The sequence below is a fragment of the Eptatretus burgeri genome, chromosome 8 (assembly GCF_056783735.1).
Source record: "Eptatretus burgeri isolate ZD-2024b chromosome 8, Ebu_testis_v1, whole genome shotgun sequence".
Taxonomy (NCBI): Eukaryota; Metazoa; Chordata; class Myxini; order Myxiniformes; family Myxinidae; genus Eptatretus; species Eptatretus burgeri.
The window spans coordinates 13,126,774-13,152,433 of record NC_140968.1 but is presented as its reverse complement, the minus strand read 5'-3'; the positions used below and the strand labels follow the sequence as shown (position 1 = coordinate 13,152,433).

The 25,660-nt window shown below is 44.0% G+C and overlaps 2 protein-coding genes across 10 annotated transcripts in view; both read left to right on the top strand.

The window, feature by feature from the left end:
* Nucleotides 1–25,612, top strand: part of LOC147021129 (monocarboxylate transporter 7-like) — a 36,737-nt gene extending 11,125 nt beyond the window's left edge. For 2 of the 9 annotated variants that reach the window (XM_085890918.1, XM_085890917.1), the window contains exons 3-7: nt 13,792–13,986; nt 17,150–17,293; nt 22,096–22,224; nt 22,826–23,809; nt 25,359–25,612. In XM_085890918.1, the coding sequence (XP_085747044.1) occupies nt 13,792–13,986; nt 17,150–17,293; nt 22,096–22,224; nt 22,826–23,809; nt 25,359–25,513 (1,607 nt within the window). In that variant the 3' untranslated portion in view covers nt 25,514–25,612. Of the gene's footprint in view, nt 1–6,180; nt 6,585–6,606; nt 6,905–9,288; nt 9,506–13,758; nt 13,987–17,149; nt 17,294–22,095; nt 22,225–22,825; nt 23,810–25,358 lie in introns of those variants that run through there. The other 7 variants (XM_085890925.1, XM_085890919.1, XM_085890921.1 and 4 more) reach the window with 7 other exon arrangements.
* Nucleotides 889–5,392, top strand: LOC147021130 (uncharacterized). The gene is made up of 4 exons (XM_085893509.1): nt 889–1,173; nt 1,215–2,185; nt 2,398–2,610; nt 2,717–5,392. The coding sequence occupies exons 1-3, from the start codon at nt 889–891 to the stop codon at nt 2,591–2,593; spliced, it is 1,452 nt and encodes a 483-aa protein (XP_085749635.1). The 3' UTR covers nt 2,594–2,610; nt 2,717–5,392.
* Nucleotides 25,613–25,660: the final 48 nt, after the last annotated feature.

The following is a 25,660-nucleotide window of genomic DNA, read 5'->3' as shown; positions in this document are numbered from 1 at the left end:
GAGATCAGCTCATGAGGTAACCTCTTGCAATCTATTACAAAATGTTCAGTTGGACCCCATGTGTTATGAATGCCCATTGCCAGTGGTTTCCATTGGTGGCATGGTGGGTTACCCCTGCCAGTTGCCCGGAATGTTGCCCCTCCCTGGATTAATAGAACTTTCCAGATGCACATTCCAATGAAAGTCTTACTTCCTCAAAATTTAAAATCAAGGTTTATTTCTTAGTTTAAGTGGGTCTTTATTGAATTCACAACAAGGTCTTACCTCAGGATTACAGAAGGGTCAGCGCCAATGGCATTATCGGCCCTATAAAATCAAGGTGATATCACGTAGTGATATGAAAGGCCAAGTATATCCTCTTATTTCTTCCATTTTTTTCTTCTTCCCTGCATCCCACCAATCAGACCCAAGAATGACCCATGTGTTGTTTAGTTATGTTAGTGTAACAAAGGTGGCAGCAGCGCATTGATCAGCACTGTCATTGTTTTTATTGCACTGTCATTGTCACATGTCTGCCAAGTCAACAGTTTTGTTTTAGAGATTGTCTTTAGATAAAAAGGTGCGTAAAGGAAAAGGAACAAAGCAATAATGTGGGCTTACTGCTAAGTTATGAATATGTCTGTTTCTGTCAGAGAAGTGGTGAATATAGGCCTAGAAAATCTTGGCTAGGCAAGGCCTGGCCTACCTATAGCATGTAGTGCATGATGTACATGTGGCATGCATCACACATATTGCAAGGTGTCATGATTATTTTCATATATGGCCTAGCCACTTGAACATGTGTAATGACATGGAGTTCTGGAAGAAGGATCCGTGAATGGATTCATAAAGGGGAAGTTTTATAACAGATGCACACACATTCATGACCTTCTGGCAACTGACTTGGAAATGAAACTGTATGAGCGGTTTCAACTCACCATCCCTGAAGAGGAATTGGAGATGTACCATCAAGCCATGCACGCTGTCCCCGCTGATCCAAGTCTTGATGCGCATCTGGAAGATCCAGCTATCGTACAGCATCTTGAACAGCATGAAACCTACTTCCAGGAGGTCGTTGATGGCCGTCACGGGTCAATGGCACAGTTCTGGGGCATCTACATTAACTTCATCAATCGTCTCCACAGAGAACTTCAAAGATGTGTCAAAACCAATGATGTACGAGGCTACATAAACGTACTTCCCAAGTTCTTGGACGTTTTCTTTGCTTTGAATAGACCAAACTACGCAAGGTGGGGACACTCTTCCTCCATAAATTGAAGACTGCGAACCTCAAGGTCATCAACATCCTTGAAAATGGAGCCTTCTCCATCCGAAGAACTAAGAAAGACTACAGCCGTTCTGAAGTTGATCTCTGCCTTGAACAGACGGTTAACAAGGATGCTGGCTCGAGCATGAAGGGCATAGTAGCATTTCGAAACTCTGATCAAGCCTTACCACACAGGTACGTCCAGGTGTATGATGGAGGGCTCTTACTTCACTCTGTTCTTGCGCAGACGCATATTGGGACATCATTTAGCTCGATTGCTCGCACCATGCTCTCAGTATTGTGTTCACACGGGGGAACTGAAGTTCACGTCTGCTTGGACAAATATGTGGAATATTCCATAAAGGACAGCGAAAGGAAGCTCCGTGGTGCTGTCAATTCCATCTATGTCATTGCTGGGCCAGAGCAGAAAATCAGGCAAAGTGGAGCGAAACTTTATGAAAACGGCATTTTCAAGCATGAGTTGGGGAAGTTCCTACTGCGACAGTGGGAAAATGATCACTATTGGTACATACTTCGTGGCAAAACGTTAGTGGTCTCCTTCGGCGGACAATGTCAACGCTACATGCCAGATGAAAGCAACCACATCACTGTCACTAAGCCAACAGAATATCAAGGTGACCATGAAGAAGCAGACACGTTGATAGCTTTCCATGCAGCCAATATCACAGAAAGGGACGTCATCATTAGGGCAACAGATACAGATGTGTTGATCATCCTCATCGGTTTGCTTGGAAGGAAACGTCCAGAGATCCGGGCGAGGATGAACATTATCATGGACTGTGGCATGGGAAATAGTCGCAGATACATCGACGTCTCCAACATTGCTGCTGTATTGGAAGAATCCAGACCTGGACTGCCCCGAGCTCTTCCAGGATACCATGCGTTCACAGGACGTGACTCCACATCAGCCTTTTACGGGTGGGTACGGACTCCATGCGCCATTTCAATTCCAATGTTCTATGAAACGGTCGGTGATGAAATAGCATTGAAATACATACAGCAATCCATTAAATTTTTGGTTGTAAGAGACACATCCCGAAATGTAATGCCATATAATGGTCCAAATTATGAAGAAATTACCATTAATCTTTCTTGGGTTTACTTCATTCTGAGGTTTCGGTATCTTTCAGGAAAGGAAAAGTCAAGCCACTCCAAATCCTTGAGAAAGATGAATCGTTGCAGTTCATCAATCTATTCACCAGTATGGATGGGAGCAATTCGATGATGTTGATGTTGACGTGGCTTCAGAGTTCGTCTGCCGTATGTATGCCCAAACCAAGACTCGAGACGTGGATGAGGCAAGACACAAGAAACTTATTGAAATGACTGGAAAAGTTGATAAGGTAAAGTAAAACTTATGAAGTACATGTATTTAAAATATTTTTAGTTATGTAGGTTTCAGGTCGCCTAGTCAATCGTGTCATAACGAATGTTTCATTCAATTTTCAGGAAAAACCCCCTTGGCAATGTGAAGAAGCTGGAATGTGCATTGCCGCCACCTTGTCGAAGGACTCTGGAGATGAAAATCCGTAGATCCCAATACACCTCTATGCTGTGGACGAACGCTACAACGGCTGTGCCGACGACTGGATTGACACCATGTAATTATGGTTGGTCAAAAGACAACGAGGGTATACTACAGCCAATCTGGTTTGAAGGGTCAGAACTTCCAGACTGTTTATTCACAGATTCAGTGGAAGGGGATAACATGACATCAGCTGGCGATGGAATAGATCAATAGGACTGTGATGAAGAACAAAGTGATAGCGATAGTGAAGTCGATGCATGGAGTGGAGACTCTGATTCTGACAGTGAAGAAATTGACATGTGCGGGTGATTTCGCCCTTCACCTTCGCTCTTAATATCGAAAAGTGGACGCTTTCTTTCCAAGATGAAATCTTGATATTTCATATGATTACAACTAATAACTCTAAAAATGGTTTTTGTATGTTGGCATGCAAGATCGACCCAGTTTAAGAGGATCATCTTGGCTTGAATTTTTAATTTACGTAATACGGTACTGGGTAGAACAGATCGATGTAACTATTATGTTGTCCGTGGCTCCGAATTCAGACGGTTAACAAGTGTTCAGGACTGAAAAGCATATTCAAAATTACTTATCTTGGTTTTAAAGGTATCAACCCCAGTATAAAAAAGAATTCCAGTAATGAACAATTAACATCTGGAATCAGTGTCACATGGAATTCTGGGTGTTGCCAACGTGACCAAATTGCCAGAACGGACACCTACTGTAGAAAGCTCTGAAATTTGATAGCATTGGGTAATCACTATGATAATCCAGAAACTATAATTTTAAGCTACATATTTGTACCAGTACTCTTATACTTACTCGATCATTAGATTATTTTCTTATCCTACATTTTTGTATTTACGGTTGTTTAAGACTTTAAATTGTTTGATGTTTGAAGTTTGCTTGTGGAAATATCTCCCATAAATTTATCTCGTAATGAAAAATGCTGACTTTCACCTCTTTTTTTTTTTTAATAGAGTGTCCACTGGCAGATGGGTCTGAAGTCCATGGTCCTGAAAGACCCCAAAGAAAATATATTCTCCTGCCTTTCGATACCTAGTGTCTGGTAAATAAGGTCGCCTAATTTTGTTATATTCCAAGAGATTATTTCATCGAGCAGATCTATGTCAATCCAGGGGAGAGTCAACTGAGGAAACCACTGGCAATGAGCATTCATGATACATGGGGTCCTACTTAACATTTTGTAATGGATTCCAAGAGGTTACCTTACGAGGGGCGGGCCCGTAAAAAAACAACTTTTAAACCGTATGCCAGAAACAACAACCACACAGGCCGTTCCTTCGCTCTTGTGTGCCTGTACGTGCGTGGCTGTATGTGCAAAAAAAGAAATTTTTTTTTAAAACAACCTAACAGGCCGTTCCTTTGTTCTCGTAAATGACGACTGGATTGGGGCATTGTGTTTATCTATAAATGCGCAAAAGAAATCGAGAAATTATTAGAATACAGTGTCATCACTATCCGGAAGTGGTGCGTGCCCGTACGGAATGTTCACATGTACACATGATACTCCCACACATTATTTAGTTACAGGTTGACAGAGTTATTTAAAATGCAAATTAAAATCAAGTTTTCCTCCCTGTCTTTGTTTGCCGTGACATTCGCTGCCATTGACCATTGCCACTCCTACGCCACGTTGAGGCGACAGGGTAGGATTTGTAGGAGACCTGAAAGTACAGTGTCATTAGGTATTCCATGTTCGAATTGTTTTATTTTAAAATAGTTAAAAAAAAAAATTGTTTGCAAAGCATACTACCAAAATGAGATGTATTTCGTTGGGAAGCATGTTGCGTAGAGGTGAATTCCTTAACACTTCCAAAAACTTACTCAGGCACGACAGGAAAAAACAGGTGAAACGGATGAAGAACGATATCAAACCTTGAAAAGGCACATATTCAGGTCCCAGAGTCAATTGTGACATCATATCAAAGAAAAAAAAAGAGGAAGCATTGTGACATCATTCGTGATGTCATAGCACCGTGTCCTGTCTGGTTGACAGACAATTTATTGGTTGACAGACATTGGTCATTGTATCACGTAATCTCTATTATAATACCAAGCTTGCACACTAAAAACTTGGCTCGTCGTCACACGATCCCTATGAAATTGCTGTGGCACTTAGCGGACATGCCGACAATGTTTGGGAAGTCTTGGCGTTCCATAGAACCACTTGCATTTTGCACAATGCTTATTTTTGTCATTCCCCGTGTACGGTCTGTCGTCTGCTACCAGCTATGTTGTACTGCTATCCCGTGCATGTGCACGGGTATCGCTAGTTCTTTTTATTACTGCCAATTATTGTGCTATTATTATTATTATTATTATTATTATTATTAATATGCTGTTATCATTGTTCTGATAAAAAAAATGGCATGATAAGGTGGAACGACACTTCAGCTGCCATATATACACCTTTTCAACACTGAAAAAAAGCAATAAAATGGCCGTAACTTGGGAACCGCTCGTCCGATTAATATCAAACCTTGAAAAGGCACATTGGCGGGTCCGCGGCAATATTCCTGGCAAGTTTCAATCAGATCGGACTGGCGGTCGTTGAGAAACTGCGGTCGCAGACAGACAGATGAACAGACAGACAGGCAGGCAGACACACACACACACACACACACACACACACACACACACACACACACACACACACACACACACACACACACACACACACACACACACACTGCTGGAATTATAGATAGATGAGCCGATCTAGGTCAATCCAGGGAGGGGCAACTGTCAGGGGTAACCCACCAATGGAAACCACTGGCAATGGGCATTCATAACACATGGGGTCCTACTGAACATTTTCTAATAGATTCCAAGAGGTTACCTCATGAGCTGATCTGGATCAACTTTGAAGTGTCACATATTGATGACTGGAGGGGGTACCCCACCATAGAAAATGACTGGTATTAGCCAAGTTATGTACTAATGATGACATTTGGGCGATATAAGTGATATTTTATGGGTTACCACACAAAGCTGATCCAGATCAACTTTGGGGTAAGTTAGTAATGCCCCCTGGCCACACCCACCACTGGGGGCATGCCAGTTGTTCAGTTCTGTACCCAGGGATGGACATGAGACACTGTGGTGGGCAATAAAATTGGTTACATTTCCAGCTAACCAAGTACCCCCGGGCTCTTGCTCTATATAAGGGTACTCTAGCGACCACCCAACAAGAAATCGGAGTTAACACTGAGCACACTCGGCGCCCGGCGATGACGTCATACATTGCCTTGACCCGGCATCAGGATGACGCCATGACGCCATGACGCCATGACGCCATGACGCCATGACGCGCTGCACAAAAGAAGTTTGATGCCGCCGTCCAACGCACGGCGTCCGTGACGTCACGGGCCGCCAGGATGACCCGAGCGTGTGACGGCTGTGCGTGTGACGCGTGTGACGCGTGTGACGGCGTTTTGCGCATCGCACGTGTTCATTCACTGTGGGCTCCTCTCACCTCCAGCTTCCTCTCACCTCCAGCTTCCTCTCACCTCCAGCTTCCTCTCACCTCCAGCTTCCTCTCCTTTCGTTAAACGTGTCGTTTGTTCGGAGTCATCGCATTTAGCTTCCGAACGGAACAACTACTTCCACCGCTACTTCTGCGACGTCCACCAACCAATGCCAGCAGACGGGAAAGCCGGCTTAAGGGGTCCGTCGGACGAGGGGAAGAAGGTTACCGTTAAAAATGAAGTGATCAAGAAGATAATTCCCATAACAAGGTGTTTACATGGAATTCATTGTTTCCAGGTAACTTACCTGCCCTTGCACACCTTGAACCAGCTCTTTGAATCCGCATCTCAAACGTGGTTTGCCGGTTCGGGGATTGTTGTTACTGTCTTTGTAAAATGGTGCAAGGTGTGTACCGTGTGTACCGTGTGTACCGTGTGTACCCATCAATCATCGGCAGTCATGTTCCTGGTTGGCTGAGCCCCTCACATAGATGGCGTCATGCTACACACGACTTCCTTATCTTCCCCATGATATATATCGGAGCTCTTGGAGACGGAACGTCATGCGAGTTGGAGCTCAGGAAGGTCCGGTGAGAAGACCTGTGGGTAACCTCGATGGTGAGTAGTCGGTAGTTGGGTAACCTCCACAGTGAGTAGTCGGTAGTTGGGTAACCTCGACGGTGAGTAGTTGGGTAACTTTAACACTGGATAGTCGGTAGTTGGGTAACCTCGACGGTGAGTCGTTGGGTAACTTTAACACTGGATAGTCGGTAGTTGGGTAACCTCGACGGTGAGTAGTCGGTCGTTGGGTAACCTCGACGGTGAGTGGTTGGTAGTTGGGTAACTTTAACACTGGATAGTCGGTAGTTGGGTAACCTCGACGGTGAGTGGTTGGTAGTTGGGTAACTTTAACACTGGATAGTCGGTAGTTGGGTAACCTCGACGGTGAGTAGTCGGTCGTTGGGTAACCTCGACGGTGAGTGGTTGGTAGTTGGGTAACTTTAACACTGGATAGTCGGTAGTTGGGTAACCTCGACGGTGAGTAATCGGTCGTTGGGTAACCTCGACAGTGAGTGGTTGGTAGTTGGGTAACTTTAACAATGGGTAACTTGTAGCTTACTAAGTTTGGCAGTACATAGTTGGTAGTTCGGTAACTTTTGACACTGGATAGTCGGTAGTTGGGTAACTTTGACACTGGATAGACGGTAGTTGGGTAACTTTGAGGCCGGGTAGTCGGTAGTTGGGTAACTTTGACACTGGATAGTCGGTAGTCGGGTAATTTTGACACTGGATAGTCGGTAGTTGGGTAATTTTGACACTGGATAGTCGGTAGTTGGGTAACTTTGCGGCTGGATAGTCGGCAGTTGGGTAACTTTGACACTGGATAGTCGGTAGTTGGGTAACTTTGAGGCTGGATAGTCGGTAGTTGGGTAACTTTGACACTGGATAGTCGGTAGTTGGGTAACTTTGAGGACGGATAGTCGGTAGTTGGGTAACTTTGACACCGGATAGTCAGTAGTTGGGTAACTTTGACACCAGATAGTCAGTAGTTGGGTAACTTTGACACCAGATAGTCAGTAGTTGGGTAACTTTGACACCGGATAATCGTTAGTTGGGTAACTTTGACGCTGGATAGTCGGTCGTTGGGTAACTTTGACGCTGGATAGTCGGTCGTTGGGTAACTTTGACGCTGGATAGTCGGTCGTTGGGTAACTTTGACGCTGGATAGTCGGTCGTTGGGTAACTTTGACGCTGGATAGTCGATAGTTGGGTAACTTTGAGGCCGGATAGTCGGTAGTTGGGTAACTTTGACACTGGATAGTCGGTAGTTGGGTAACTTTGAGGCCGGATAGTCGGTAGTTGGATAACTTTGACACTAGATAGTCGGAAGTTGGGTAACTTTTGACACTGGATCGTCAGTAGTTGGGTAACTTTGACACTGGATAGTCGTTGGTTTGGTAACTTTGACAATGCATAGTCGGTGGGTAGGTAACATTGAGGCTGGATAGTCGGTTGTTGGGTAACATTGACACTGGATAGTCAGTGGTTTGGTAACTTTGACAATGGATAGTTGGTGGGTAGGTAACTTCGACAGTGGATAGTCGGTAGCTCAGTAACTTTGACAGTGCGTAACTTGTAGCTCACTAACTTTGACATCAGGTCGTCGGTGGGTAGGTAACTTTGACACTGAATAGTCAGTAGTTGGGTAACTTTGGCACAGGATACCCCGGTAGGTAGTCGGTAGGTAGGTGCATGGCCTATTTGTACAGCCGCAAGTATTCTCGGAACATGGTGTGTCTGTTCATTCCCATTGGACAAATTGTTTTGACGACTGTCCATTGTTTTGATCAATGATCGATCATTGGTCGTCCTGCATTTGAGACCTACAGTTTGGTATATTGGTGCTTCATCGTGCACCGTGAGACTGCACTGAGCCTCCAGCTGTTCTTTACCTGTTGTGGCAACGCAAGGTGGTGCAGGAATAAGAATGAGCTGAGAAAGTGACAAACCGAAGTTTGCCACGTTCATTCTATTTCCTTGATAAACATGATGGAATTGGAAAAAGATATGGATTAAAAAGACAAGTTTGTAGAGAGAGAGCGAGACAGACAGACAGACAGACAGACAAGAATAGGAACATGAACTGTCGGTGTTGTTAAGGGAAGTGGACATTTCCACAGGCAGGACAACATTCTGCCATGTTTGCCTGTTCGGTACACTGTGGCATGTAGATAGCCTCATGATATCGTGCACAATGTAAATTTGGATGTTTTTATTTGTTTGGTTTCCATTGGCACTTTTGTGGAGTGGGATGATTTGACATGTTTAGGACTGTATTCCTCTGGTAATAATTATTTGTTCAGTTGCAGGTAAGTTCACTTGTGTGTTGAAAGCCTCAAATAGTACTATGACATACAGGGGATAGATGGAGTGGCAGGTATGTGCAAGTGTGAAGCAATCGGGGCACGGTTTGTTTTCATGCTGTTGGCTTTACCTTGCAGGGCCAGGCTTTGACGTTTGAGGCCACCTGTCAGTCATCTGGAGCCTCAAGTTCTGCTGGCATGGAATTGGCAAGGACTTTCACATGACACGCGGTTCGTGCGAAGCTACGACACGTGGGTTGCGCTATAAAAAGGATGTCTGTTGGTGCAGCGGAAAAATAAGGGATGTCCCTGAGTGTGAAGGCAAAGAAGTAACAAGCAAGCAAGAGGATGGGAGGTGGGTCGAGGAGGGGATAACGAGAGAGAACTGTTTACCATGGAGCACGAACCGGTTCCATTACTGCTCAACTCAGCTAATGATGCGTGTGTGTGTGTGTGTGTGTGTGTGTGTGTGTGTGTGTGTGTGTGTGTGTGTGTGTGTGTGTGTGTGTGTGTGTGTGTGTGTGTGTGTGTGTGTGTGTGTGTGTGTGTGTGTGTGTGTGTGTGCGCGCGCCAACTTGTTTCCTCCATAACCAGCTCGTAAGCAGGGGCAGAGATACATCAACTTTATTTATTGATTTTCAAATCCCATCCGTCAATACACTTCCTTTGTTGTCAGGCTTGTGACTATGTTTTTCTTTCGGTGTTTGCTAAGTTGAGATTAGATTATGAGTCGCGTGTCGTGTCTGTCGCACTTCGTCGCAATTTGTGCCATCCGTCTAATTTAATTGTTGTCTGTTTAGTAATTTATTACCTCCACCACCGAAGGTGTACGGAGGTTGTGTCTTCACCTCTGTCTGTCCGTAAGCAGAATGTCTCAAGATGTTATGGACGTATTCAGAGAAAGCTTGGTGGACGGGTTGGCTGTGTGACGAGGATGAATCCTTGTGGCCACTCTGTACAAACTTGTGACATCCATCATATTACCCAAAATGTTACTTTTGTTGATTATAAAGCACTTTAAAAGATGTATACTCTTTAGCTGAAATGCAAAGTGATTTGTCCTTTAATCACGCTTTAAACATTAATATTTCATGTTTAATTTGACTTGTACACACGCAGTTGACACGTGTGTTTTAATTCCTATATAAACTGTTTTTAATAACAATGTCGGATAACGTGTCACAGGCTAGTTGATAACATTCTGAAATATGTTAATATATCAGTTTAGCGTTTAGTTACATTATGAAAAGGGAAACGACAGAGTACAGACGAACGTTAATGTTGAGACTTGATATATGTGATTAGCGATGTGATAAAACATGGGAATTGTAAATTTTTGTGTTCGCTTCATGCTTGTGTTTAACAATGTGAATGATTGGGGGAAAATTTTGTGACGTCGAAATCAAGTTTTAGTGTCACCATCGTGTCGAAACGACGTTGTTGAGAAGAACAAGTGGTCGCCTTAACTTATACGATGTAAAACAAATGAAATGCAGTCTCTGGAGGCTGAAGTCCAAGCTGGAGTTCCTCAAGGTAGCGTTCTGGACGCTGTTCTTTTTCTGTTTTTCATCAATGATCTTTCCGACTCTCTGTAAAATCCTCTTTATCGCTTTGCTGATGACTCCACCCTCTGCCGTACCATCTGTTATCCCTCAGATCGGCATTCAGCAGCTTCTTCGCTCACTGCATATCTGGGTAAAATCACAAACTGGTCCAACAAGTGGAACTTGTCTTTCAATCCGGACAAATCTCACACTCCCACTGTCTCTCCGACATGTGATTAGCTGTTATGTCTCTCCGATGTTACTATGTCTCTCCAAAAGGACCATTTGGAACCCCCCCCCCCCCATCCACTTTCTCAACAATCCAATGGAAGAAGTCCTTTCTTTCAAGCTTCTGGGTCTCACTATCTACCATGATCTTTCCTGGGAAAACCACATTTCCAACCTCACCTCCAAAACCAGTCGCCAACTGGGAATCCTCGATTGTGCAAAGTCCTTCCTCGGTCCACCTGAGCTCCTGACCACTTACAAAGCTTTCGTCCACAGCCTGATGGAGTATTTCTCTCCCCTCTGGGCTGGTGCACCTGCCTCTCACCTTTCTCGGATTCACGTTGTGGAAACCAAGGCATTTCCGATCATTGGTATCTCCCGTGATGAGTCTTTGGGCCTCTCACTCTCTCACCTCAGGCAGGTCGGTGGTCTTTCCGTCTTCTACCGTCTCCTCTCTGGTCTCGCCCCCCCCTGCTCTGTCTGCGATTTGTCCCCACCATATTTCCACAGGGCGCTCAAGATCCGCCAACAACCCCCTTCTGGTAAAACTACCAAATCACGAATCGCTGCTCACCTTCACTCTTTCATTCCTCTTTTTCCCTGTCTTTGGAATAAACTCCCTCATTCTATTCATTCCCATTCTTCCCTCCAGGCCTTCAAAACGGCTGTTCACCATCACCTCTTATCATCCCCCATCCAAGTCCTCGATCTTTTCTACCCCCGTTAATCCACCCCAAACCCACCTCCTTCAAATTCCCTGCTTTCCTTCCTGAAAGTCCCTGTAATATCCATCTTGTATACCACGTGTTCCCCACCCCATCCCTCTCAGAAGTAGCTCAGAGCTTTGGCTCTGAGTGAAACCAAGAGTGCAACACTGTTAACCTTTTGAAAGTCCATGAACTAATTTAAATTGATGGATTAACTTAAACTGTCCCAGGTACTTTTGCTTGTATTTCAATAAGTTATGGTGAAGTTACATGTGTAAACGTCTTTGTAAACTTTCGTCGGATGAAGATCATTCATTCAGTGGTTGAAATGTCGGCTCAGAGCCTTGACTGCAGGTCTTCGAATCACCAAAAGGCACTCGATCCCCAAAGTCCCAAAAGTTTGTTTTAAACGTACATCACTGTAAACATTTCCCTGGTTGCATAAATTTTAAACTACCCTTGTAATCGACATGAATGATCACAACTCCACAACACTTGCATTTCATGCTAATTATTTGATGCTTGCATTGTCAAAGTGCAATATACTGCTAAGGACCAGTATTTTATACTATATATGCTGCTAATGACCAGTATTTTGTACTATATATATACTGCTAAGGAACAGTATTTTATACTATATATGCTGCTAAGGACCAGTATTTTGTACTATATATACTGCTAAAGACCAGTATTTTATACTATATATGCTGCTAAGGAACAGTATTTTATACTATATATACTGCTAAGGAACAAAAGCCTAACCCCTGCACAGCAGGGAAAAATGGCTGTAAAAACGGTCATTTTTTTTATTTTTATACTGCTAAGGACCAGTATTTTGTACTATATATACTGCTAAGGACCAGTATTTTGTACTATATATACTGCTAAGGACCAGTATTTTGTACTATATATACTGCTAAGGAACAGTATTTTATACTATATATACTGCTAAGGACCAGTATTTTATACTATATATACTGCTAAGGACCAGTATTTTATACTATATATACTGCTAAGGAACAGTATTTTATACTATATATACTGCTAAGGAACAGTATTTTATACTATATATATACTGCTAAGGAACAGTATTTTGTACTATATATACTGCTAAGGAACAGTATTTTATACTATATATATACTGCTAAGGAACAGTATTTTGTACTATATATACTGCTATGGAACAGTATTTTTTTATATATATATACTGCAGATACTGCGAAGAAATAGTATTTTATACTATATATACTGCAAAAGAACAGTATTTCATGAGTGGTTCACAAATTTTAAGCCACATTGGTACAACCTTGTATGTCATGAACCGTGTTCTCTGCAGAGCATTGGTTCTGTCGAAGCCGTTTCGTTGGCTAGGGTTACAATCCTGGACCAGTCACCACTCCAACACAGGAAGTTGGGGCAGGAATTCGGAATTTGTTCAGCTCACCGACACTTCATGAAGGACACTGGAGAATCTAACGTCCACCAACTAATGCTGGCAGACGAGCAATATTCTAATGCTCTTATATTCTATTCTAATGACCAACTAATGCTCATTTTGCTGACCTCGGAAGGATGACAGGCGGAGTCAACCCCACCTGATATTAATTCAATGGCCGAACAGGATTTGATCTCGGGGCCCTAGGATCCCAAGCCTGCCACCCTAACCATGAAGCCAACATCAGGCATTTGAGCTAAATAGTGGTTCACAAATGTTAAATATGCCTTCTGGTCCCACCCTCTTGTCACAACCTTTCTCCACTCCCCAATTCCCCTGGGATGTCACATGTTCTTCCAGAATCACACACTTGGTGACTCTTTCAAATTCTAAGGTGAACACTCACCTCCACTGCTTTGGAATTAACCGCCAACTTTGAAACTACCCTTATAACTGGTATCGTTTTGCTCGGTTTTCATTCCATGTCTGTTTTGTTTTTAAAGACACCGAGCTGTTAGACACCATTCCTGTCCTGAATCCCTGTCCCTTTCGTTGAATGGATGGACACCATTGCCTGCTGGGCAGCTCCATTCGAGTTGGTGGTGCTTTCATCTTTTTAAAAATAATGCCACTTAAACTTTGTGCATTCTAAATTACAGGATTGTTGATACACGAACAATGTACTTTATTTCAGTCTGACAACACCAACTGTTTCTTTACTCACAAGATGTGCGACAGGATGATGAACAATGGAGATGGGGCTACGTCATTGCATTGTCATTTTTCATTGTGGAAGCCCTCACATTTGGCGTCCTGAAGGCCCAGGGGGTTCTTTTCCCCGAACTGCTGCTCCAATTTGATTGCTCACCTGATGTACTTGCTTGGGTGCCATCCATCACCACGTGCACTATGAACCTCCTCGGTGAGTACGAGCTGATATGACGAAGGGTTTCTCTTATTTTTTTTTCTTGGGGAGGAAGAGGGTGGTCTTGTTGATATTCCCATCTAAGCACATCATTTATGATGTGGAATTTTTGGTTCAAATGCCATACACTGTGTTCATTTGTCAATTATATATAATAATTTTTTAAGTTGTGTGAAAGTACACTGTTATCTCCTCATGCCCTCACCTTGTAAGTGATGAGTAAAATCCTCGCCTGGGCAGAGCTCGCGCCAGGGAAATGGTGTGTACACCAATGAGGGCACGGGGAAAAACCTATCAACCTGCCTGTTCCACTCTCAAGCACAACCTCACTGGGGAATGATAAAAGAGGGCTCTCTGACCTGGCCTGCCCTCATTTCTGCTCTTCTCTCACACTCAAAGTTGCCTCCCCCTTCACATCCACAAAGCTGCATCTTTCCCACTCCACCTCTCTTCCATCTCATCACTCCACCTCCTCTAATCTTCACCTGCCCTCTCTCATATTACTCCCCACTGTGCCTCATCCCATCACCACCAGGCCTTTCTTCCTCATCCTGCCCTCTCCACGAGCTCTTCTGCAATCCCCCACACTCTTTCAACAACTCTCCCCTCCTACCCTACCCTCCCCTGCACCAAAAGCCTCCTCGCCTCCTTCTTCATTAACAGTGTGGACCTCAAATATCCGGGGCCTTTGCTCAAACCTGACAGATCTTTACATACAGGTTGCCACTGACAAACCAGACAGAATCTGCTTAACAGAAGCTTTCCTCCTTCAAGACGTCTCTAATTCCCTAGTATCTCTCCTTGGTTACTCCATCCTCCAGTATAACAGACCTGAGCCTCGTACTGGTGGAGTAGTTGCTCTCCATCAATGACTCTTCCTCACTCTCCGTGCACTGCCCTCACTCCCCCACACCTCCAGGAATACCTCTGGTTACGGCTTCCCCTCCACTCCCAACTCATGTTTATATGTGTACTGTACCGTCCACCAAACAGTGATGACTCCATTTACACCTCGCTATCCGAAAACATGGACCAACTTCTATCTTCTCATGCAAACTCTCTTTTTCTCATATGTGGTGACTTTAAATGTCATCCTGCATGTGTCGGTGACACTTTAAATGGTGACAATCCTGCATCTGTCGCCACTCCGACATACACTACATGGCCAAAAGTATGCAGACACCCCTTTCTAATTTGTGGATTTGGCTATTTCAGCCACGCCCATTGCTGACAGGTGTATAAAATCAAGCACCCAGCCATGCAATCTCCATCGACAAACATTGGCAGTATAATGGGCCGTACTGAAGAGCTCAGCGAGTTTCAACGTGGCACCGACATCGGATGCCACCTTTACAACAAGTCAGTTCGTCAAATTTCTGCCCTGCTAGAGCTGCCCCGGTCAATTGTAAGTGCTTTTATTGTGAAGTGGAAAGTGTAGGTGCAACAACAGCTCAGCCGTGAAGTGGTGGACCACACAAGCTCACAGAACGGGACCGCCGAGTGCTGAAGCACGTAGCACGGAAAAAAATTGTCTGTCGTCGATTGTAACACTCACAACCGAGTTCCAAACTGACTCTGGAAGCAACGTCAGCACAAGCACTGTTCGTCGAGAGCTTCATGAAATAGGTTTCCACGGCCGAGCAGCCGCACACAAGCCTAAGATTACCATGTGCAATGCCAACTGTTGGCTGAAGTGGTGTAAAGCTCACCACCATTGGACTCTGGAGCAGTGGAAACGCGTTCTCCGGAGTGATGAATCATGCTTCACCATCTGGGTTTGGCGTATGCCAGGAGAACGCCAGATGCCCGAATGCATAGTGCCAACTGTAAAGTTTGGTGAAGGAGGAATAATGGTCTGGGGCTGTTTTTTCATGGTTCGAGCTAGGCCCCTTAGTTCCAGTGAAGGGAAATCTTAACGCTACAGCATACAATGACATTTTAGATGACTAGCCGGGAGGCGACGATGGTTCACGGCCATTATTGAACAATGCCACGATAGGTACAATTGAGTTAGTGGAAGCTTTTGAGGAAGCCCTACCATAAAAACCTATCTCTTCCATCAAAATTACCAAATGAAATCGGATTTTTTATATGTTGTACTTATGGACATTACGCACAGCTTTTAGGAAATGAAATTTTGAGAAAAAAATAAATAAAAAGTTCAAGTGGGCGTGGCTCCGCCCACAAGGGGCATGGGACGCCCCTCATACAAAACGACACAACTAAACCATGATATCTAGCTTGTGTTCAAGTTTCATCAAGATCGCATCAAACGTCATGGAGCTATGCTCTGGAGAGTGTCACAGACAGACAGACAGACAGACAGACAGACAGACAGACAGACAGACAGACAGACACACAGACACACCGAAAATAGGGGTCACTGCTGGCGCCCACAAACCAATTCTGTGCTTCAAACTTTGAAGCAACAGTTTGGGGAAAGCCCTTTCCTGTTTCAGCATGACAATGCCATACAGCGTGCACAAAGCGAGGTCCATACAGAAATGGTTTGTCGAGATCGGTGTGGAAGAACTTGACTGGCCTGCACAGAGCCCTGACCTCAACGCCATCAAACCCCTTTAGGATGAATTGGAACGCCGACTATGAACCAGACCTAATTGCCCAACATCAGTGCCCAACCTCACTAATGCTCTTGTGGCTGAATGGAAGCAAATCCCCGCAGCAAATTTCCAATATCTTGTGGAAAACCTTCCCAGAATAGTGGAGGCTGTTACAGCAGCAAAGGGGGGGACCAACTCCATATTAATGCCCATGATTTTGGAATGAGATGTTGTACGAACAGGTGTCCACATACTTTTGGCCATGTGGTGTACCATGCATGATACTGATGCGTTTGTCCTCATCAAAACAAAAAACCGTTTTGGTTCGAGCTTTCACTCCAGGTTGGCAGTTTGAACCTTCTAAGTCGGAAGGTTAGAGCTTCTAAATCGGACCAAAAACTTTAAAAAAAAATGGAACGTACTGCTTCCTTGCTTGACACGCGGCTTTTAAAATGCTAGAGTATGAACAGGCAACCGATGCACAGGCTTGATGCGCCTCATGGCCACCTCCAGCGTTGAAGTTCCTTGAAAGGGAACTCGTATTATTACTTTGATGATTGGTATTTCCAAATCTCCTTACAAATACCATCTATCTGCAGGTCCTCTGGCAGCCATATTGAGTACGAGGTTTGGCACACGGCCTATTGTGATGCTCGGCGGCATTCTCGTGTTCCTTGGTACCAGCCTCTCTGCCTTCTCACAATCCCTGCTGCATTTCTACCTGACGTCAGGACTTCTCACCGGTACCCCTGCACACCGCACCTTGTTCTCGGGGTGTACCATGGCCAAGCTCAAAAAACACTGAACTCTTCAAGGACATTGTAGCTTCTTCGTGAAGAGTATGGTATAAAAATAAAATTTTACCGGATTTATGAACCGTTTATCTCATTCATCGAATAGCTAGTCATGTTTGGAGTCCGAATGTTAAAAAAGAAACCTCGCTAGATTACCTTGATGTTAACTTGGATGGGAAAAAGAAACATACATGTTAATGAAAATATTGAATTAGCTTTGAGAGGGGGTTCAGTCCACAATGAAAGGTCCAATGAGGTCAGAGTGGAGGTTTTGATGTTGTGGTATGAAATGGGGGAGACTGTAACTGTTGTAAGATAAGATGACGTCAAGTCCGTCATGCCAACTGTTTTTAGGTCTCGCTGCTCATGCCTCCCTCTCACAGGCCTGTTCTGATTGGCGATGAGTTGTAGATGGCATTTTAACTCTGATTCAGGAGGCTTGGGTGTCAGTCAGTGGGTGAAGTCGACTTCAAAAGAAAAATTAAAATCTTGGTGTTCTTTCCGCCATGCACAGGAACTATGTGCCGGTGATGTGGCAATGGCCGTATTCAAATCAGATTGGAAAGCACGTGGATTTGTGCTTGTCCCTATTGTGATTAACCCTTGAGCAATGCTCGACTTTGCAAACTCATGGTGGATATCCTGATAAACAACGAGTTCTGCACGTAATTTAAGTGGTGTTTATGACCATGCGTTGGGCCTACGGATCATTTTGCATCGCGGGAGCAGATTACATGCAAGTTGGCATCCGATGAGAATCGCATGCCCACCATGTCCTGGGATGAACCGGTGTACGTAATGTTCAGCACCAGGTGAACAAATAGTATGGCATTCCAAACTGGTGCCTGACTGACTGATCTTTTGACAACCTTGGTTAATTTTTGCCAAAATACTGTCTGTAATGTTTTTACCCTTCTTAGTGTAGAATCATGCAAATTATGTAGGAGTCAGGGATGCAACAAAGATAGTAGAAAAATCGTGCAAATTATGATACAAGCATCAAATTTGGCATTTCTGTTCTGCAGGGCTTTTTGATCAAATCTGCCCGATTGGCCATTTGAAAATCCAAATTTTGAAAATAAATAAATAAATAAAACTTCAAAAAAAATTGAAGTCACAGCTGGCTGAAATTCTTGAAGCGCAAGTGAACATCCCAGACAGAGAACCAAGGGGAGATGCAGTCATCATTGATGGCTCAGCACTTATCAATGCCCTACCTCCACGCACTTCAAAGATATTTGATGACTATACTAAAGAAGACTTCATCCCAAAGGTGGAATCCTATGGTGCCAGGTACGAGAGGGTGGACGTAGTGTTTGATGTGTACAAGAAGTCAAGTCTGAAGTCCGAGGCAAGGTCGAAAATGGGGCAAGGAATCAGAAGAAGAGTGACAGGAACCAGTAAGACCCCAAGTAACTGGAGAAGCTTTCTTCGAGATGACAGCAACAAGACTGAGCTATTTCATTTCCTTGCGGAAAAGATGTGTGAAGCACAGACGACAAGCACAGTCATTGTCACAAAAGGAGAAGATGACATTAGCAACACAAGGAAGTCACTGGATGCTGTGTCTCCATGTTGTCATGAAGAAGCTGACACTCGAATATTTGTACACGCCAGGGATGCAACGACGGATTGTAGCAAGTCCATTATCATTAAGGCTAATGACACGGACGTACTAGTCATTTCAATATCTGTACTGCCATCCTTACAGGAACTATGTCTTGAGAACATGTGGATTGCCTTTGGACAAGGAGCCAAGGTGTGATGGATTCCAGTCCACGAGGTAGTTTCTGCAATAGGGCTTGAGAAAGCTCGAGGGATCCCATACTTCCATGAGTTCAATGGATGTGACGTCGTGTCTGCTTTCCGCGGTAAAGGGAAGAAAACTGCATGGCAGACTTGGAACGTCTTTGATGATGTTTCTGAAACATTCACCAATCTCAGCCAGCATTCAACATTGATTCGTGATCTTGACTTTTTTGAAGTTTTTTTTTATTTTTTTATTTTTTTTTTCTTCAAATTTTTCAAGATTTGTATTTTCAAATGGCCAATCAGGCAGATTTGATTAGAATCCCCTGGAGAACAAATGTGCCAAATTTGATGCTTGTATCATCATTTGCACGATTCCTCTCAAAAATTGCTGTTATCTGCCCCACTATCTCTGTCTGTCTGTGAGCAGGATATCTCAAAAAGTTATGCACAGATGCAGATTAAATTTGGTGGACAGGTTGGGTGTGTGACAAGAACGAATTCATCTGATTTTGGTGAAGATCCACATCCGGATGTGAGAATTTTCAAAGTGATTCTTCACCAATGAGAGATGGGGCCGAAAACAGTATATAGCACGACATCTTAAAAAGTTATGGACGGATTGAGACAAAACATTGTGGACGGGTTGGGTGTCGACCAAGGACTAATTGATTCGATTTTGGTGAGGATCCGGACAAGTCGAGATTTTTTTATGTTGCCAAAACGAAGTTTTTGCAAGATATGTTAGTCAGCTTGTGTGTTTTTTTATTTTATTTTATTTTATTTTTTTTGTTCGTTTGTTTGTCTGTAATCACGTATAAAAATTCTGCAGGGCACAGTTATCATCGGAAATTTTTGTAACTTCGCATATCAGAGGCCTATAGAGGTCCCTTTCGGTGCACAAAATTTTGAAGGTCAAAGGTCAAGGTCACTTTGTCGCAAATCAGGGGAGTCGACGAAACCCTTATTTTTTGAGTAATTTTGATTGGATCGTCTTCAAACTTCATGGGAATATAGTTCATGGTCTGGCGCTCATCTGATAAATTTTTGGTGGTGATTGGCCTTGACCTTCATGGTTAGCGCCTAAGGTCAAACATATTTGACCCCAAGGTCAAATTTTCAAGTTTTATGAACCATATCGTGTCGTACCTCAAATTGAACACCTCGATGAGTGCTTTCTAGATATGTCAAGCTTGAGACATTATGACGTCATTTGGTGACGTTATGAGGCAAAAGCATATTTTTCATGGTTACTCTGTAGAGCGATTCTCATCGGAATCTCTTGTAGGCAGATATTCCTCAAGGAGTCGCTCCTGGTGGATAGCAGCTCTGTTCACCTCAGTGTGACCTTAAAGAAGTCACACGTGGTCACCTTTTGGCAAGATACGGGTCACCCTGCGGGTGACATTGGTTTATTTTTTGTTTTTGTATGCAGAATTGAGGTTTGTGGAGGAGTTGGAACACAGAATGGACCAGGATGTAATGGAACAAAAAGAACAGCAGGGAGAGGGGGTGTGGGAACATACCAACAGCAAGGTTGCGGGACAAAATGGAGGAAGACTTGAAGAAATAAGGGATGTGGGGAAGAATGACCAACCTGTCAATCACAGAAATAGAAGGAAAATCTGGAAATGGGAGAGAGATGGGCTTGGGGAGGGTTTATGGGGATGGAAAAGATCATGATTGTGGATGGGTTGAATGAACAGAGATCGATTATTGCCTGTGTTGTTGCAAGAGGTCTAAGAGCTCAAATTAGTTCTGACTATCTGCATCTGTTGGATCACCAAATGGTGATCCATGTCATCTCTGATGTTATCCATGTAATCATGAATTTTATACCATGTCATCTCTGTCCACTTGGAGGAATAACTTCGGTTTTTGTCCACTTGGAGGAGGAGGAGGAGATTGGGACCATACTCTGTGCAGAGCGATGGTTGGTGCTGCTTAAGCAGTCCCCTTGGCTATTGGGCACATTCCTGGACGGGTCGCCACTCCGACACAGTATACCAGTAAGCTGGCACTCATTTTGCCGACCACGGAAGGATGACAGGCAGAGTCAACCCCACCTGGTATTAATTCAACAGCTGAGCGGGATTTGAACTCAGGACCCTAGGATCCAAAGCCTGCCACCCTAACCATTAAGCCAACACCAGGTGTACTTGGAGGACTAACTTCAAAGAAGAATTAAATGAGGGAAACCACCTGGAGCGGAGCGAAAGAGCTGGTTTGGAACTGGATTCAATGGATATAATGTGCTGCCCAGTGTCCCAAAACGTCGACAGGAGGACCTAATTACATAACTAACGAATTAACATCTGTCCCTTTGTCCATTGTAGGTGCAAAGCTCGTTTGGCACAATAGGTTTTCAGATTTGGACCGGCCTAATATATACACAAGCAAGTCATCACGTCTGTTGTTTGAGTCGATACGCTTAACAGTAGAACCCACCCCTCTCACGAAAGGCTGATACCAGTATAGTTAAGCTGATAATGAGCAGCTCAAACGATTTTTAAAATTTGTCCATCATCCTGTCACAAATCTTGCTCTGTTCACACATGTCGAGGCTCAATATTTGTGATATCTGAAACTTGCTCAAGATGGCTACTTTTGCTCTGTGTTCAAGTACAATCGAAGTTATTAACGGTTTCTCTCTGGTGATATCTCACTTTCGAAGCTGCTAATTGGCTCATCTAATAACTTTTGTCATAAATATGTGCTCAGCAGAAAAAAGTGACTTGTCCACCGGACAACTGGTACGCACTTTTGACTGGTCCAAACATAATTTTCACTTATCCCAGATAATTGAACAACCGTAAATGTTGAGAATGCAGGGATTTGGTTAGCGGTTAATGAGGCCAAGTTGTTTATTTGAGAATTGTTAATTTTCCCTCCTCCCCCGCACCTCTTGCAAGCTAATTTCCCCCTACAATGAATGAATCAAAACCTGTAGGATGTGCAGATGGTGTTCAACTTCACCATTTTTCTGTGCCCTTCTTTTCCAGGGTTCGGCTATTGCCTCACGTTTCTGCCCTCTCTGACGCTACTCGCAGCTTATTTCAATGAGCGTGGCCCCCAAATCATCTCCATAGCCTCCACCGGGGAGTGCTTCTCCATATTCGCCCTCGCGCCTGGTACGCTTCTTATTGTTATTCCTTTCAAATATTACTCGATCCAAAGTGGAACAAAAACTGGGAATGGACCAAGTTTCTTCACGACCACCAATTGTACTTTCACCACCAGTTTTTTGAATCTCGGCCTCGCTATAAACTGTCATCCAATTGTTTCACAGGCAGGGTGATTCAGTCATTCAATGTGTGTGCCGTCCTTCAGATGGACGTGAAACTTAGCATCCCATCTACCGGCATTAGTTGGTGGACATTGAAGATCTCACGGTGTTTTACAAAGAGTCTGTGAACTATCGCCGGTACCCTGAACAAATTCCTTCCCTAACCTACAGAAGGTACTGTATCAGCGGCACAGCCAATTATGCTGCATACGAGAGAAGCCAACCAGTTTGATGATGACATTCCACGACCTTACAACCAATAGGATTTAGCTTGTGGACATGTGCTAACCATTTTTACATGTAACCTTAAACTCTGGCTGACGACCTGTTTCATGACCCACACACTCCTGACTTGTATTTTAAAAAAATATATATAACCTGATGGGGTTGTTTTTGGGACTGTTTTCATCGAACCCGAATGGATTCACGGCTTTTGGTCCATACAGGATTGCAGGCATTGAAGGAGGTGGTGGGTTGGCGAAGCACATTCCTCATTGTTGGTGCTGCACAGCTGAACATCGCTGTGTGTGGTGCCCTGTTACGTCCACTCGCACGACCACAAGCAAAGCTTTGTTACGTTCCTGAGCTCAACAAATGTTCGCAGGAAGACGTTGCCGGGAGTCCCAAAGCCAATGAGTTAGCCTGCCCCTTTGTAGACACTAGTGCCGTCATAGATGTTGGAACAGCTATTTTGCCTGAGACGTCGTTTGTTGCTACTGTAATACCTGACTCGTCTTCCACTTGTGCTGTTCTCGATGTCAATGCTGATGCCAGTGTTGCACAAAGATCCGATGATGTCTTGAATGTCAACATGGTGGTGACCGTGCACTGCAGTGATGATGAAAGCGCCGTTGCAGAAAGTTCGACGAGGCTTGTAACCTCATTCACAGCGCCATGCAAAGTCTTGGATTCGGATGTTTCCAAAAACCCAGTCTCCACAAGACCAGGCGTCTCTATGCTGGACCTTTCTTTGTTTTCTGAGGCACCCTTTGTTTGCTATACCTTATATGGGCTGTTTGCCACTTTTGGTTTCTTTGTACCTCAACTATTTATTTTACCATTGGCAATGTCACAAGGGCTTCTTGAAGCACATGGTGCACTGCTCCTCTCTGTGGCTGCAGTCACTGAGGTTGTGGGGCGACTTGGTGCCGGCGTCATCTACAGTCGTCGTTTGGCCCCACGACTCCCACTGCAGCTCACCTGGGCTTGGTGCTTAGCTTGCGTGCTGATTTTGCTTCCATTTGCTCCCAGCTTTTGGGGCTTGGCTGTGTGTGCAGTCTTTTTTGGTTTATGCTTTGGTGCCATTGCTGGCACGCACTTAGCACTGATTGGGGAAGAGGACATAGCTGGTCCTTCTCGGATGGTTGCTGCCACAGGCTTCTACACCTGCTTGCAAAGCCTGGCTGGACTCTTTGGACCACCATTAGCAGGTAAAGTTGTCTTGGAATTATTTTATCTCTTGCTAATCGTTTTTAAAACCTTTTGTTTTATTACTATGCAACACATTTGGAGTGATCTGTTCGCTTGCTGATGGCTTGTTGTCCTCTGACGCCAAGTCAATTGTACAGAATTGATAAATGTTCCCGCTGCCGCTGTGAACGGAGCCCAATGCCAAATTGTGATGCATTTGCACAGAATGCTTTGAGCTGTGCCTAATGTTTGCTGTAAATGTAGTTATGCTGACTTGAGAATGCATTACCCCGACACATGTGTAGCTTGAACATATCCTGGCACAAAGAAATTTCATTCAATCGAGTGGAGACTTGCTGCCTGGTCCTATGCTCAATCTCCACTGATGTTAAAAAAAAAAAAAAAAAAAAAAACAAATCTGTCAAATCGTCATTATAGTACAGAGTGAAGAGGTGCTGCATTGCCAAGCATGCAATCCTCTGGAGAGCATGTTGACAATTTGGAAGCTGTCCAGTGAATTTTCAGTGGATGTCGATGAACCCATAAATAGTATCCAAAGAGGTTTTCGTTTTATTGGGCCAGAATTATTTTTTTAATAGGTTCTGGAAGTTAAAAGAGATAAAGATATGATTTGCTCTATGTTGGCTTTGCTTCCTGTCATTGCTTTATTGCATTCATGTGGTAGTGCGTCAAGCATATTCTTACAGGACAAGCACAATACCTTCAGGGTTTGCACACTTACCTCTAAGCTGTCGAGCATGGGTTCAAATCTGGACCCAGGTATAATTTCATCCATAAAGCAATGTGTTTTGTACATAGAGCAATGCACCAATGTGTCGGTAGAGTCCCTTGGATGGACGTTAAGCCGTAGGACCCCATCTGCCAGCATTGATGATTCATGAATGGTAAAGATGCTTTGGTGACAATATAACAAAGACGAGGCAAATTTTTACGGACACACTGAACAAATTACAAATTCCTCCCCTGAGCAATGCTGGAAAGGCAATGGCAAACCCTGCAGGATAGCCCTTGCTATCAACGTGCTTTATCAGCACCCGTGCTGTGTAAAAAGTAGGGCACAGCTGAATCGTATTCCTACAATTTTCAGGATGACATAATCATGAAATGTTAACTGCAAATTTAACAATTTTCTTCTTCAGACAATTATTTCCACTTTCTTGTGGGGTTGCCCTGGGGGAAGTCTTTCATGACATCGCAAAGCACACCACGTGATCTTTAAAGTCCACCAAGAAATGCTGGCAGATGGAAATTCCTGTTAAACATCCATTTGTGTGATGGCACACACATTGATGATCACCCTGCCTGTGAAACACCAGGATGAGAGTTTATAGCTGGGTCAGGATTTGAACCCAGGCGAGAGAACTTAGAGGAAAGTGTGCATATATGTAGAGTTTAGGCCATCCACCGAACACAAGTTGACTGAAAAGTAAAAAAAAAAAAAAAAAATTGTTTTAACAATACAGCGAGAGCGAAGTATTCAAGCGAAATAATAAATCGATCGTCCATGTTTCAATGTTGATCAAGTCTTCTTAACACCTTGCACATTAGGTTGGCTTGTGGAAAAGTCGGGCCGAAGATATTCGGCTGCCTTTGTCATGGCATCCAGTGGCGTGGCCGTGGGGTCCTGCTTTCTGACGCTGGTGCTCGTCTTGAGGAGACGCACGAATGCCGTGCAGGTGAAGCCCTCAAGAACTGTTACATGATGCTGCCAACTGTTGCCAATGGGTCCATGTGCACATTGGAACAGAGTGCAAATTTTAAAACATTTCAGAAATGCTTCGTGGGGGAGGGGAGGGGGACAGGGGGAGAAGAGGAAGGGGGAGAGGGGGATAGGAGGAAGGGGTGGGAGG

Coding starts and splice junctions, on each gene's coding strand:
- LOC147021130 (XM_085893509.1), top strand. CDS start 889: ATGAAACTGTATGAGCGGTTTCAACTCACCATCCCTGAAGAGGAATTG. Junction 1,174..1,214: donor ATGTACGAGGCTACATAAAC/GTACTTCCCAAG, acceptor TGCTTTGAATAG/ACCAAACTACGCAAGGTGGG. Junction 2,186..2,397: donor TCCACATCAGCCTTTTACGG/GTGGGTACGGAC, acceptor GGTATCTTTCAG/GAAAGGAAAAGTCAAGCCAC.